Below are 15,776 nucleotides of genomic sequence, written 5' to 3' on the forward strand. Positions count from 1 at the left end.
TGGTTCGATTTCGCAGGTTTCCCGGTGCTTCCCGTCCTGCGGCAGGTCCTTGCGGGTTGCTACCGGTGCATTGTCGAAGAAACTAATCGATTTTTGTCTTTTTCCCCTGATTACAGGTACGCTACCATACTCGCCTTCGATGTGAAGGTGGAACGTGACGCACAAGAACTCGCCGACAGTTTGGGCGTGAAGATATTCCAAGCGGACATTATCTACCATTTGTTCGATAAATTCATGGCCTATCGGGAAGAGATTAAGCAGCGTAAGCGCGAGGAATTTAAAACAATTGCGGTGTTTCCGTGCAAGCTTAAGGTAAGTGGGCAGTGGCTGCTTCTCATCACGAGTGTAGATTAAGGAAAGAAAAAGTTACCTATCCAGTACTCATTGGCGGCCGGAAAGGATGTCACTGTGGATTGTTAAATATAATTACATTCCCTGGGGCTTCGGAATGGGTGCTTCTGTCGACATTGGTGACAAATCGTAGCAGTTCTACTAATTAGAACGAGCATTGATTGTCGCAATGAGTATTATTATTCTTTCTAGACTGTTCTCTTGAAAGCTGTCACACGAATACAACATCCATACGATATATCAATGATCTCGAGAAACGATCGGAGGGGGCAGATAATTTGTTGCAATCCAAGCTTAGGTTGTACAATTGTTTGCAATTTAGTGCAAGGTCTCGCGCTTACGCACGCTGCTAGTTTTCTGTCAACAGCAAGGCGAATTCTACACTTTTTATTCTCTGCTCTGATTCGCCTTCTTTATAAATAATAATCACCGCGATCGCGCACGACTGATGCACACTGATCTGTGGCGGTCCGATCCTTTGCGCACTCTGCCTTTCTCTCTCTCTGGTACAGCGAGACTCCACAACTTTGCCCTAGTCATGACGTGGCAGAGGCGACAATCCGAGATAGCGCGTTTTATTTATAAGCCCAAGGTCACTCTCGCTATCGCAATTTGTTCAAAAATAAAAAGATGTCAATAAATTAAAGTCGATTTATCGGGCGACAGTCCGATCTCTGTTTTGAATCGGTACACTGTCTGGTAGCGGTAGTGTTTTGGTATTGAACTTAATGACTCTCACGCATGAAGTCTGCATATGCATTCTGGTCGTAAGTTCGATTTATTCATAGTCTAAATTTACATTAATAGATTGATTTGTAGTTACTCGCTTGACAATTATTGTTTTTTTGTTTTCAAATGAATATTTTGAATATATTGTAATTAAACGCAATATTCTCACCTAATTATCAGAGATTTTATTCCAGGTATGAAAGTTGAAATTGCCCGGTTTTTGTTGAAAAAAAGGCATAATTTCTAGGATAGCTTCAAAATATTTTCGTTCGAAGTAATCCCCGTTTGATTTTACACATTTCGCCCATCTCTCATGCTAATTGTGGATTCCTTTCCTATAAAACTATTAAAACTATTGTCGCTCTGAAGGATTGTCGTTATGAAGAGATTAGATGTCGCTATAAGGAGAGACACGCCTATACTCACGCAAAACAATCAAATTATATTAGAAACAAAAGCAATTGATGTCTAACCATCTTGAAATAAAAAACATTAAACAATGAATATGAAATCCAGCTCATTCGTCTGATACAAATTTTTCTGTAGATAGAAAAATGAGGTAAATTGTTAATTGTTTTTTTTTGTTAATAAACCGGCAAAGATAATTTGGAAAGCATCTGCTTGCTGGTTTTGAGTGTGTGGGCTTATAGTTTCATTTTTGAATGCTCTGTCAGGCCCTAATTTAATGAATGCTTGATTTTATTTATCTCATCGCCAGACAAAATTTACCAATTGAAGCTATTTTTTCAATCGTTTATTTTTACAGGGTCAGTAACATAAGTTTAAAGGAGCCAAACTGCTCACTGTATTGTTACAAGTATATATATATATATATATATATATATATAACATTTTTATATATAAACATTTTTCCTCAATTCTAATGTTAATGATGTCGTGGTCTACTCGAGCTTAGAAGGGTGACATATTTTCTTCAAGCAAAGGAAGGGATATAAGGAAATTGTAACATGTACAGGGAAACTTCCATACAACGTACCCTCGTTATAACGTACCCTCAATATAACGTCACTCGATATAACGTACACATTTCCAAAGTGTAAAGGAAAAATTTTTTCAATATTTTTTTCTGATAGAACAATGAATTATCTGTATTGTGATGCTAAAACAAGTTTTGTACCTTCAATCAATCCCGAAATACAGCTGGTTTTGTGATTCCGGATTCTAAATGAATCAAGCTTGAATCAAAAGTACGAAGGGAAACATCATGAGAAAGGATGGCTTCGTCTTCTGATTGAAATTATTCATTAACTGTACTAAAACAGCAACACAATAATGTATTATAGACTACGTTTGTGAGTACTTTATTATGCTTCGATATACAATTCGATACAACGTACAATTTTGAAAGTAAAATGTACGTTATATCGAAGTTTACCTGTATTTGGAACATGTAATCAAGGTCTAACCTAGCCAACAAATCTTTTACCGGCACATTGGGGTGCCTTCCTCTAGTCCGAAGAAAGTTTTCTAAATTCGATGTGGTAACAAGATACACCTCGCACGACCAAACAACGTGTTCGATGTCGTGGTAACCATGGCCACAAGCACAGATATTGCCATCGGCAAGATTAAAAAGAAAGAGTAGCGCGTCTAACAAACAGTGATTGGACATGAGTCGGGAGAAGGTGCGAATAAAGTCCCGACTCATGTCCAGACTTTTGAACAATGGTTTGAGGCTAACCTTAGGGATAATTGAGTGAAGCCACCGACCCAATTCATCTTCGTGCCACTTACGTTGCCAGTTAGCGATGGTATTTTTTCGGACTAAAGAATAAAATTTATTGAAAGCGATTTGACGCTGATAAATATCGCCTTCAATTGCACCTACCTTTGTTAGTGAGTCAGCCCTCTCATTACCCGGAATTGAGCAATGTGAAGAGACCCAAAACCCAAAACAAGGTTGATTCCTACCCAGTAGAAAAAAGAGCGTCAAGTCTAGTCAGTTTATTTGTTTCGCCGATGACGTGGACATAATCGGAAGAACTTGTATGCTCGCTTGAAACACGGAGCAGGCCTGGGATCAATGCGTCTGAGACTAAATACATGCTAGCAGAAGGAATAGTTGTTACAGAGTTCTTCTTGGTAGTAGAGTGTGATCTACGACAACGAGCTCGATGAGGTAGAGAAAATTGTCTACCTTGGTTCGTTGATAACAACTGGTAACAACAACAGCCGTCAAATTCGGAGACGCATAATCAACAAACTCCCACAAACACCCACAAACAAACTCCGACCCCGTACGAAGTGTAACACGTACAAATCGCTGATTCGACCCGTTGTTCTCTATATGCACGAAGCATTGACGATGCTCGAAGAAGGCTTACAAGCATTTGGTGTTGTCGAACGCCGAGTGCTCAGAACAATCTACGGTGGTGTACAGGAAAACGGAGTATAGAGAAGGAGAATGACCCCACGAACTGGAGCAACTCTATGGCGAACCCAGCATCCAGAAAATTGCCAAGACTGGACGAGTGCGATGGGCAGGACATGTAGCCAAAATGTCCTGCAAAGATGATGTTCAGCCGACCGCTGTTTCGACCTTCTCCGATTTTTTTTAAACTTTGTACATATTGTGGCTGCTACGAAAAATTCCATTTCTGATTATCAGATGGCCATTTGGTCGGTGTTAAATCAGACCGGACTATGTGACATTTTTATGATTTCGAGAAAAACGAGTTTGAAGTTTGGTGCTACAGGGGGATTGCATTGAGCGTTCAAAACAATTTCGATAAGTTATTCCTGCTGTACGCGTGATTTTCCAAATCTTATAAATGTGGAATGTAGCTTACAAAATGTTTAACCTAATGCAATCAATAACTTGAAATTTTCAATTTTGCGACTTGGTCCGCTTTGACTTAACACCGACCATTTGTAATCACGACTGTTTTTCATAACGGTGTATTCAGAATTATTTACCTTTTTTGTAAAGATTCATGATTTAAAATCAAAAAATCAGAGACGTGTTTTTTTTATTTTTGAGTCATGATTTACATGATTTACATGACTCATTTCTTAACACGTTTTTGGTCTTAGACTAGAATTCATGTTTTTCCAAAGAATTGTGATATTTTTCCAAAGAAAACTAGCTCATTGGCTTCAATTCAATGTGTCGATCATCTGGATCGGTCCAGAAGTTCAAAAATTATGAGCACTTATATAGAAAAAAGTTTTTTTCAAGACCATCGAATAATTTTGAAAAAAAATAACTCAAAAACAAAAAAGAACACATATCTGATTACTGGATCTTTTTTCAAGAAAAAAAAAAATGAAAAAAATACAATGCCCTTGGTCCCGAGACCATGCAAACAATGAAAACACAAATACAATCAATAATGAAACGAAATTCCATTTTTTTACGGAATTCCATTTTTTTATACAAACAAACTATGCAAACTAACTACTTGGCTTTAACTTGATATGTCGATCATCTGAATCTTTGTTCAAATCGGTAGTTTAAAAGTTATAAATTTAAAAAAAAAATTTCGAGAAAAAAAAGTTGATTTTTCGAACCTCCATGAATTGAAATGGGGACTCTAATGTAACAATAGAAAAAATACAGGTATAATATTTGGTGAAAGGGAACAAAACTACCACTTTTTACGAGAATCTGAGAGCCACTATATCGCTTTGGCATGGAATGGCTTTATGTAAGAAGATGTTTTACCTTTTTTTTATAAAACGATATAACAGGAAAACGTTAAATCCTACGAAATGTATTCTATGAGTGGATTTTAAAAAATTGCGAAAAACTCACAAATTATGTGCCAAGATCGGAGAGGGTTGCGTAAAAATCGGCATGGAATTGCTCTATAAAGTTCTTTGGATATATAACAGAAATCATTTTAGAGATAAAGTCGGTTTGTTCAACCTTCCATCTAAGGAGCTCTTGTGGAGTTTTAACGGTATTTCCATTATATCCGACATGTCTTGCTCTTTTTTTATCATTAGTGCCATTTGTGAAACGTTGCAAAGGAAGTGTAATTCTGCTTTGAAATTATGCTTCAACTTGCAATTACAAAAACTTGTAAGACTTTTCATGTTTTCGTAGCTGCTCCATCCAGCATATAAATTAATTTCGAAAAATCTAGCTTCTGTTTCGTGAATTCTATTACTTTTACTATGAACAACTGAACTGTTACTGTATCGCTCAGTCATTTCATGATGAATTGATGATATTTTTGCGTCAATCGATTTCGGCACTCCATAACATTTTTTTTAATTGATTAAAATAATATATGTCATAGACTAATTATCGAACAATTGAAAAATTTCAACCACTATCCTTTGATTCCCACCGAACTGTATTCCCTAACAGAGATTTCAAAATCAAGGTGCTTGAGGGAAACCGGCGTTTTAAATACATAACAGTAGGGGGAGCTTTTACTCCCACTGAAATGTGTTCCCTAACAGAAATTTCAAAACCAAGGAAATCGGCATTGCAAATACACTGCGTTTCACAACTATAGACCACTCATTTTTTCTTTTCATGTATTTTCTTTTCATGTATATGCAAGTCGGGGGCATTTTTATATTGCAAATAATGTTAGTAATACGATTAATTCTGTCAAATGAAATTTAAATTTGGAGCTTTAATGTTGGTTTCTTCGTGAAATTTCATATCAATAACCGATCATGCATTGCGAAACATTTAGCACAAGTGTTAGTGTAACATTGTATATGGTAGCGGTTGTGTTGAAAAGAGTTAAAATATGAAACGATTTATGTTTAGTTTCATAAACAAAAACCAATGTGTGTTAACGCTCAAGAACGGATCATCAGGTTTAAGTTGTCTGTTTTGTTGTGTTCATTTTCACCCAGGACCACCAAATCATTATCAAAAAGTTCAACGATAAAATTCATCAAACATATCCAAAATCAGCATGTAAAAGATAGTCCAACGGAATCCTACGTCAACAATGCGGTCGTGTCTCGGACACAACCATCCAGCGACAGTGTTGGATTTGTGAGTTTTTCGCAATTTTTTAAAATCCACTCATAGAATACATTTCGTAGGATTTAACGTTTTCCTGTTATATCGTTTTATAAAAAAAAGGTAAAACATCTTCTTACATAAAGCCATTCTATACCAAAGCGATATAGTGGCTCTCAGATTCTCGTAAAAAGTGGTAGTTTTGTTCCCTTTCACCAACTTTTTTTTCTCGAAATTTTTTTTTTAAATTTATAACTTTTAAACTACCGATTTGAACAAAGATTCAGATGATCGACATATCAAGTTAAGGCCAAGTAGTTAGTTTGCATAGTTTGTTTGTATAAAAAAATGGAATTCCGTAAAAAAATGGAATTTCGTTTCATTATTGATTGTATTTGTGTTTTCATTGTTTGCATGGTCTCGGGACCAAGGGCATTGTATTTTTTTCATTTTTTTTTCTTGAAAAAAGATCCAGTAATCAGATATGTGTTCTTTTTTGTTTTTGAGTTATGATTTTTCAAAATTATTCGATGGTCTTGAAAAAATCTTTTTTCTATATAAGTGCTCATAATTTTTGAACTTCTGGACCGATCCAGATGATCGACACATTGAATTGAAGCCAATGAGCTAGTTTTCTTTGGAAAAACATGAATTCTAGTCTAAGACCAAAAACGTGTTAAGAAATGAGTCATGTAAATCATGTAAATCATGACTCAAAAATAAAAAAAACACGTCTCTGATTTTTGGATATTTCATGATAAAAAAAACTTCTGCTTTAAAAAAAAATATAACGCCCTTGGTCTCGAAACCATGTAAACTAAAAAAAGCAAATACAAAAAATGTAATATTTTTGTAATATTTTTTTTTTTAAATGTAATATTTTTTTTAAAGAATACTGACTCATTGGCTACAATTTGATAATAGGAGTATCGGTAAGTTTCTTCGTTTTTTGTTCAAAAATTAATGCTTTATTCTGCAAAAATGGTTACAAATTTAATATTTGAAGTTTTGTCCATCGCTAGTCACAACTTTTTCCCATCTTTCTGGCAATTCACGGATTCCTTTGCGGAAATAATCGACCGGTTTGTCGGCTAGCCACGAATCGATCCAATGTTTGACTTCATCAAAATTGGAATAGTGCTGCTCAATCAGGCCATGTTGCATCGATCGAAAAAATAGTAATCGGACGGAGCAATGTCTGGAGAATACGGCGGGTGGGATAGGACCCCCCATTTCAGCGTTTCCAATTATGTTTTGACCGGTACGGCTCAAACGCATCAATTGTCGTCGGTAGAGGTCTCTTGTAATGGTCTCATTTGGTTTTAGCAGCTCATAGTACACCACACCCAGCTGGTCCCACCAAACAAACAGCATAACCTTCTGGCCGTGAATATTCTGCGCGGCTGTCGATGTTGATGCATGGCCGGAGTATCCATACGTTGTCCGACGGTTAGGACTTTCGTAATAGACCCACTTTTCATCGCCAGTAACGATTCGATGCAGAAAACCCTTTCTTTTATGCCGTTGGCAAACCGACGTCTCCCAATGTCCTATCTTTCGGATCATTCCCATTGCTTTTAAACGATGGGATATGGTTTGCTGAGCTACTCCAATCGAGTAAAGACTCCAATTCTACATCTTCAAACTTCTTTGGCGGTCCGCAGCGTTCTTCGTCTTCCAAGTCAAAATTAGCACTTTTAAATCGTGCAAACCACGTCTGACACGTTCGCTCAATTGGAGCATGGTCACCATAAACTTCCACCAAAATGCGATGACTTTTCGCAGCTTTTTTCTTCATATTGAAGTAATGAAGTAACACTCCCCGCAAAAATACTCTTCTTGGTACGAAATTCGACATATTCGAAGTGGCAAAAAACTATTTTGTTTACGCTTCAACTTTTTGACATATACTGAAAAAGACGCGCAATGACAGTAGCTTTCCAACGAATGTCTGGAAATTTGATTCACTGGAATAATAATCAAGTTACGCTATCTGTTGTAAAATCGAATAAACTTACCGGTACACCTAAATAATAATTCTGCATAAAACATACAATCACCAACAAGCCATCCATACATCAGAAGAAGAGCACTGCAACTACTTTTTCAAGTTTTCTTTGAAAAATTACTATTAATGTTTAACTCGTTACATTTTCCGAAATCTTTTTTCTATTTAGAAACATGTCAAGAACATATCATAGGTAAATTTTAACAAAAAAATATTACGAATAACACATTTTTTTAGGAGATTCCGTACAAAAATTCTATATATTCCAGAAACATTGAAAAACAGAAAGTTAACGTCTTCGACAATAATTCACATTTTGATGAGATCTAAAACTTTGTCGAATGCACTATATCGCTATCTTGACATTAAACAAAATTAGGATTGATTGTATTTTTTCGAAGAAAATATGAAAAAAATTATGTTTTTTTTAAAATAAAATAAATGTTTTAAAGAAAAATGAATTTGAATTTTTAAAATATATATTTTTTTTAATGTCATTTTATTTTTTTTTTAATATTTTTTTTATAAAAGGAAAAAGAAAAATTCTTTGGATTTGTTCAAAAAGTAGTATAATTCTTTTCTGAATGTTTCGAGTATGCGAGTATGCAGTTGCTTTAATGAAAAATGTCTTTACACTCACAACGTTTCACTGTAATCTGAATACTTTTTTTTATATTGGCTTATATTTTGGTTACATAAAAATCATGTTCGTTTCGAGTTCGCCGTTGGCATTGTCTTCTTCTTTGAGAAAACGGAAGTATATCAACACAGATCGTAATTGTTTTTACTTAGGCGAATGCCTTGCTTGGTACTACAGATCACCGGTATCAACAGGTCCCATTTGGAGAAATCAAATCATTTTCAAATTTCTGTCTGTCGTCCCCGCCCTAGATGCCTGGCAATAAAAAGGTGCGATTAAATTTTTCCAACGGGCGATACAAATCTCTGAACCAGTTTATAGCTTCCAATTCCGAAAACGATACCAAATAATATACCGAAGCAGCATGTGCCCAAAGTGATGCATGAAACACAGAGGTTGATCAACGGTTAAATACTTCAAGATCAGTCAGTGATTGCGAGCAGGGGGTGGAGGGGGGTTTCGTGGCTTCAGACGCGACACAAGGTACCTGATTATTGCTTTCCTGCGCGCCATCGAATGGTAGGTTTGAATGGGATAGCGTACACGCGCGCGACATGGGCTGAGCAACGGATGGATGGTGGATACAAGACATCAAGAAACTTTATTCAAAGGAAGAAGGTTTTTTATGATATCCGGTAATTATTTCACTTCGGGGTTCCGTCACACCGTCGTTCGGTTTGCGTCTCTTGCAGGTGATTTAATTATATAAAGTTTTATTTCACACACACACATACACATATCGTTGATTGCCGCCGCCGATAGCCGGGTTCCGTAGAAGTACGGAAATATTGTTGTTGCTGTTTTCCCTGTTGAAAAGTGTGTGGAAACACACAGACGAATTAATATTAATTGAATGCTTCAGAAGGGAAATTTCGAAGAAAGTGTATTAGAAGTGAATGACTTTTGTCTTCTTTTTTTCTTCTTTTCAGATTCTACCCCAGTTCGTGTTCAATTCGCGTGATCCCATTGTAATGGGTGTCATCGTTGAAGCGGGTGTCGTCAAGGTGGGAACCCCGATTTGTGTGCCAAGCAAAGAGGTGAGTGCTTGTTACAGTTTCTGTTATCAAATTTACATTTAGAACTACTCAATTATTACGAATCTCATCGAAATCTTGTGGATTGGTGGGTAATTGAAATAAACTTTGTTCGAAAAATAATCCTGTTAATAATAAATTCACTGAGTTTCTAAATCGATTTCGATGATTCTTGAATTTATCAAACTATAAAGCTATTCCATGCCAAATCAATATTGTGGTTCTCAAAGTTTCATAAAAATGATAGTTTTGTTCATTATCGCAAAATATTGGACTGGATTTCGAGATAACTGTAAATCTCGTCGATTAATGCAATTTTAAGACATTTGACATAAAACTTTTTTTTTGAAATCCTCAATTTTCGGTGATTTTTCGTTTGTCAAAAAAACTCATGTTTTAAAGTTTGTGACACACGTAAATGAAGTCCGAATGAGCTAATATTTCGTTTAGGATATATTATCGTGCAAATCAACATTTCGTAGCAAGTTCCGAATGAAAAATCGAGATAACTATTTTGATTGGTACTCAAGGCCATACTTTTCGTTTCGTAATCCAAAAAAAAATTATGTTCAGAATGCCGATTTTAGACAAGAAAAAAATTTCGAGATGACACTAGATCTCGACGTTTTTAAGACATTTGGCATCAAAATTTTGTTTTCGAAAACCTCGATATCCTATAATTCCCCCTTGGGTGATTTTTCGATTTTCAAAAAACTCAACCTTTGACCGCTTCGCGCCACTCTTCGTTAAGTCCGATTGAGCTGATATTTGGCATAGGGTGTTTTTTCGAGGTGATGAACAAAGTTTATGGGGTAACTTTTTGAAATTCGAGATGACCATTTTCATTGGCACCCTAATGTGCATTTTGGGTTCAATGCAGAACCATTCATTGATACGTTGAGTGCCACGTGGTTTTATAGCGACTGTCACGTCAAGCCAAGCGCAATACTGGAAAATTAGAATTTACTTCATGGAAATGTTTGAACTTATTAGGGCCATTGTTTCTTATCGTAAGAAGGTATTTCTGCTCGAAAGCAGTCGAATTTCTACGAAAACAAATAAATAAATTTCCCCCTTTATCATCATATTTTATACTGTCAGTCACCGATGACTGTCGCGGCCTGAACGGAAAGCTCGATGTGGCAGTCACCGTGTTAACGAATTTTTTATTGACCGTTTACAAATTTTATCTTTCCATACATTTTCCTCTTACGTCTAACAAAACTCGTCATTATAATATAAAATTATTACCAAACACAATTCTCGTTGAAAATTGAGCTTGAGCTTGAGCTTGTGTAGACTGTACAATTCGTAGTTGCTCTCCGTGATTGACTTGAACCAGCGAAATTGCACAAACACAATTCTCGTTAAAGGTTTTTCATTTAATCATTTGACAAAAGTATGTTTCTTCATTAAATGGGATACATATTTAAATTTGATTTGAATTTTCGTTCTAAATTTTTATTTTCAAAGTGCTTGATTCCGCCCGAGAGTCCATCACCATTTATGCTTCTCACCAACGTAACCCGAAGATCAATTCCGTAAACGCGAATTTCGATTGGAATTAAAACGCCTTCTACGATGCTACTTTAGAACATATGAGAATGAAATTTTCTCATTTACTTCAAATTATTGTTTTAAAAAGTTCCTATTTTTTTCGCCGTAACATTGCTCTATGGGCACAGACCAGTACAACAAAACAAACCCGGCTCAAATCTGACCATTCCTTCCTCGGGTTTTGCGCTTAGCCATACTTTTGGCGATTCATTATATGGGGAGCGTTATTTCAGCTTAAAATCCATTTCCACTTTCGAACAAAGATCAATTCCGCTGGCGTAAACATTGTAGTAATTGTAGAACATGTGGGGATTCAGTTTTTCAAATTTTTCGACTTTCCTTCAAAGTTTTCCGATTTTTCTCTCCATAACATCGATCCACGGGCTGAGACTAATACAACAAAATAAATACGGCTCAAATCGGACGATTCCTTCCTCGGGTTTGGCGCTTACCAACACATTTGGCGAGTCATTTTTATTTATACTGATGAACTAATTTTGCTCCGAACCAGCCATGTGCATAGTTAGAAATAGAGATGGGCGAAACTTGCAGTTGAATTTATCATAAATAATTGTGCTTTACTAGTCAAGCCCTTTCACCTGATACCCATATGATGAGGTTTTCAGAAGAAATGTAGTCTGCCATTTTGCAACGGTCGCCATTTTGGATTTGCATTTTTCATAAATAAGTGTGTTCTACTAGTCAAGTCCTTTCATTAGATACCCATAGTGATGGGTTTTTGAGAAAAAATACATATTTCGTACAAAAATACAAAATACAAAAAATTGGTGGGAATTTTAACTGTGAGTATCATTTTTAGATGTCTGGTCACATTCGATCTGCTATATGCCTTCATCCCAAACCATGTCAAGAGAGTTACTACTTATGTTTTAATATAATCGTTTCTCAAAATCATGTTATGCATAGCAAAGTGTTGTTTATGAATTGAATACAGGTAGATTGATCCAGTTGCTACGTATCTCTACGTATCTTATCTCCTACGACAAATCTTTCCGTGATTTTTGAATGCCATGGTTTTGAAATTTTCGTCAGCTGATTCTTCGTAAATAATTCAAGTGTTTCTAAACTTCTACGCAGTCATAGCGATAATTCGTTTCAAAAGAGGCTTTTGAGAAAATGATTTGTTTTATATTAGTCATCTTTGACCTATAATAAGATAAGATTCAAATTATTCAAATCCGATTTTTGAACTGAAACTTGTAACTGGCAATATGGCTTGTTTTTCATTCAGCAATTGTTTCATTACATATGAATGCGCTAACAGGAGCGTTCTGATCCGCCACCGATCGGAACAAAAAATCATTTTGTGCAATTATCATTTTGCAAAAAAAATCTGAAAGGCATCATGGCCTATTGGTAATCACAATGAAAAATCCTTTTGTTTTGAAGTAGAACTACGTCTTTCATATCTATACTAGGATGTAAATATAATGTTTTTAAATGGGAATCGTTACGTTTAGGGTTCATATTTCTCTTTGTTTGTTCTCTTTGTCAGTTGAATGAATTGCTATGATAAGGGTTGCCAACTATTGTTTTAAAAAATAAGGAAGAATGAAAATAAAAATCAGGAAGAAATCAATATAGTTGGTATTCGGTTGTTCAGAACGTTCTTACCAATTTTTAGGAAAATAAAACATCCTTTTTGAAGGTAGACATACAGAACTTTGAAGACATACAGAACTTTGAAGGGACCTGAACCTGTGTTAATCTGATGGTGCAACGTCTGATTAGTTTGGTTGGTGGTTAATTTATCGTGTTGTCAAAGAAACATGGAGTTTGGCATTGTCCTGATGAGACAAGACGTCTATAAAATAAACTAATTCCGTTTGTCCTGGATTACATTTGACATATTCTCATACGATTTTTTAATCACATCTATTGTACTTCATTTAAAATCTACCAAATGTCTGTAAAGCTGTCATGATGTTTGTTTGTGTATTTTGGACTATAGGCTGTAAGCCCGTTAGCCTTCTTAAAATTAAACATGAATACAGAAAACATAAAAAATACAATCTTAAAACTTATAGATTCAGTTGGTCTCTTGAATATAATCTTATATATAATATAATATGACACTGGAGTGAGAGAAAAAAAAGTTTTCTCAATACTATCCACAATGCTTTTTCATTTAATCAGCGTTGTCGGTATTGAGCTTAGTGTTCTGTCATTGTGAGACGAAAATGATAAGCGAGGGGGGGGTTGAAGTTGCGTTACTTTCTGTGTATTAGAGATAGGAAATTGCGTTACGTAGGGGAGGAGGGGGTCCAAAATCCTGATTTTTAGCGTTACGTAATTTGTGCTCGACGCATAGTGAATTCGTCAGATTAAATAAACCCATTTTTCAAATCAAAAACTTGAAAGAAATTTTACTTTTTCGAATCGAAAATGTGTTTTACGTAAAACTCGTTTTCACGAAAATTGTGAAAAATAATAAACAAAAAAAAATTTATCTGATGATTCTATATTATAATAATGCGTTTTTTGTGGATATATCAGGAAATGTGTAGACAAATGGGTAAGCAAGTGGGCTTCAAAAAACATTAATAAATTATTTTCATTTAAAACTATTTGAATCTGCCTTTTAGGTGTGCAAATCTGATAGAGTATTTTTCTTTCACGCCAACTTTAAACTTTCATAAATGTCGACAATGTACTTCCAGTAACGCGAATTGCTTCGAAATAGATGAATAATAAACGAAAGAATGGGTAAGCATTATACAAGTGCAGACTTTAGAGCTTTCTATGCAGGCTGTTAAGACAGTTGTCCAGGAGCTAATCATTGCAGGAAAATCGTTTGGACCTACGTAAATCGGGCTAGATGAGTATCCGTCATACGAGTTAACGAAACAGAAGCCTAATTAGTAGAGATTTTATCCGTTCATTACTGCTAAATCGCGAAAAAATTGGACCCATTTTTGAAGTGGACTATGAAACTATTCGAGTTCCCCAGAAAATATCTGGTTTGACAGATTTTTTTTTTTTTTTATCTGTATTATAGTGATTTTCAACTCATTTGGCTGGTTCGTCACTTTTTACTTCCATTCTTGGAAGAATGTCGGGAGTGAGAATTGAACTCGTGACCTTTAGCGTGAGAGGAATGGATGTTACCACTACGCCAGATCGCCTCCTGGTTTGACAGATCATCTGCACCTGCGGTATGAAAAGCGTGAGCCAACATTTTTTATTTGAACTACTTTGAACTCATCTTACTTTCTTTTTATGTAAGACGATTTATTAAATAAAACACGTATTTTTTCGACCAAATTTTAATCATTCTACAACATTTCATGCTTCAGAATGCATTTCCAGAATGTGCACAAAGCAATCATAATGCAGAGCTTGTCCTGGTGCGCAGAAGCAAAAAAAATTGTAAGGGGTTGTATCTAGGACGCGACCGCATTTTCGACGTAGAACTACGCAATTATATTATGCAATCCACTTGTTTACCACTTTGAATATTATTTTAGAATGCATCGAAATTTTTGAAATAACATTTTAGTTTTTTTATTGTTACTACTTCAGTAGTAAAAATTTTCATTTGAAATTCGAACAATTTCAAACTGGTAGGCCTGGCCTGGTAAACTGATAGAGAATAATATGGATATCGCTACCAGACTGTAGATTTGTACATTAGATATATAATTTACAAATATTACATTTACGATTGAACAGCGCTGCCAACCCGCACCAGAATTTGTCATTCCCACTCAAATATCGATCACAAACTAGAAACACTTATGCTCCCATATTCCACTTGAGGTGGAATAGAACCACACTACATGCAACAGTAAGACTTTCATACGGGGGTTTGAAAGCATACTTCCATGAAATATACGATGTAACTAAATAAATGCAGTGTATATCTATATTCCAAAATTTTGAATACCAAAATATGTGAACGGAAAAATTGTCAAACGATCATTGCATTTTACATTTCCCTCTGAATTTATTGCACACCTCATGTTTACGTAGTTCTCGAACCACGAAAGTTTATTCACTTCAAGTATCTGAAATGACGATTTTCCCAGGCTTCTCAGTTTTAAAGTACGTTTTAGGGAAACATATTACGGTCTGCACAACGACAAGCGAGTACATAAGTACTCAACACAATAAATACCCTCGACTTGCATGTACACCCATACCTCGCTTTACGGCATAGATACGTTCCACGAAACTTGGCCGCAAAGCGAGAAGCCGTATGAGCAAGCAAACCATTTGTCATGACAATGTCATGCGAAAATGCGAAAACAGAATAGAAACTGAGAGAGGTTGGCGTCGACATCATGCCTCATACCGTATGAGTCATAAGAATGAAAATTACATAAATAAGAAGTACATATATTTGTACATAAAACAATAATAGGCTTTAAAATGTCAGCATATTCCTTAGATGCGGCCTCATCAGCGCTAGCTGCTTCATCTTTCATTTTGAAATTATGCCAAATAAATCTAATTTAAATTTTTCAAACCAACCTCGGCTTACTT

At 35.6% G+C, this 15,776-nt stretch overlaps 1 protein-coding gene across 1 annotated transcript in view; it reads left to right on the forward strand.

Moving 5' to 3' along the window:
* Positions 1-15,776, forward strand: part of LOC129767774 (eukaryotic translation initiation factor 5B) — a 311,161-nt gene that overhangs the window by 147,431 nt on the left and 147,954 nt on the right. The window contains exons 7-8 of the mRNA XM_055768962.1: positions 117-312; positions 9,609-9,716. Coding sequence (XP_055624937.1) covers positions 117-312; positions 9,609-9,716 — 304 coding nt within the window. The remainder of the gene's footprint in view (positions 1-116; positions 313-9,608; positions 9,717-15,776) is intronic.

Source organism: Toxorhynchites rutilus, chromosome 2 (assembly GCF_029784135.1).
Source record: "Toxorhynchites rutilus septentrionalis strain SRP chromosome 2, ASM2978413v1, whole genome shotgun sequence".
In the NCBI taxonomy this organism is placed as follows: Eukaryota; Metazoa; Arthropoda; class Insecta; order Diptera; family Culicidae; genus Toxorhynchites; species Toxorhynchites rutilus.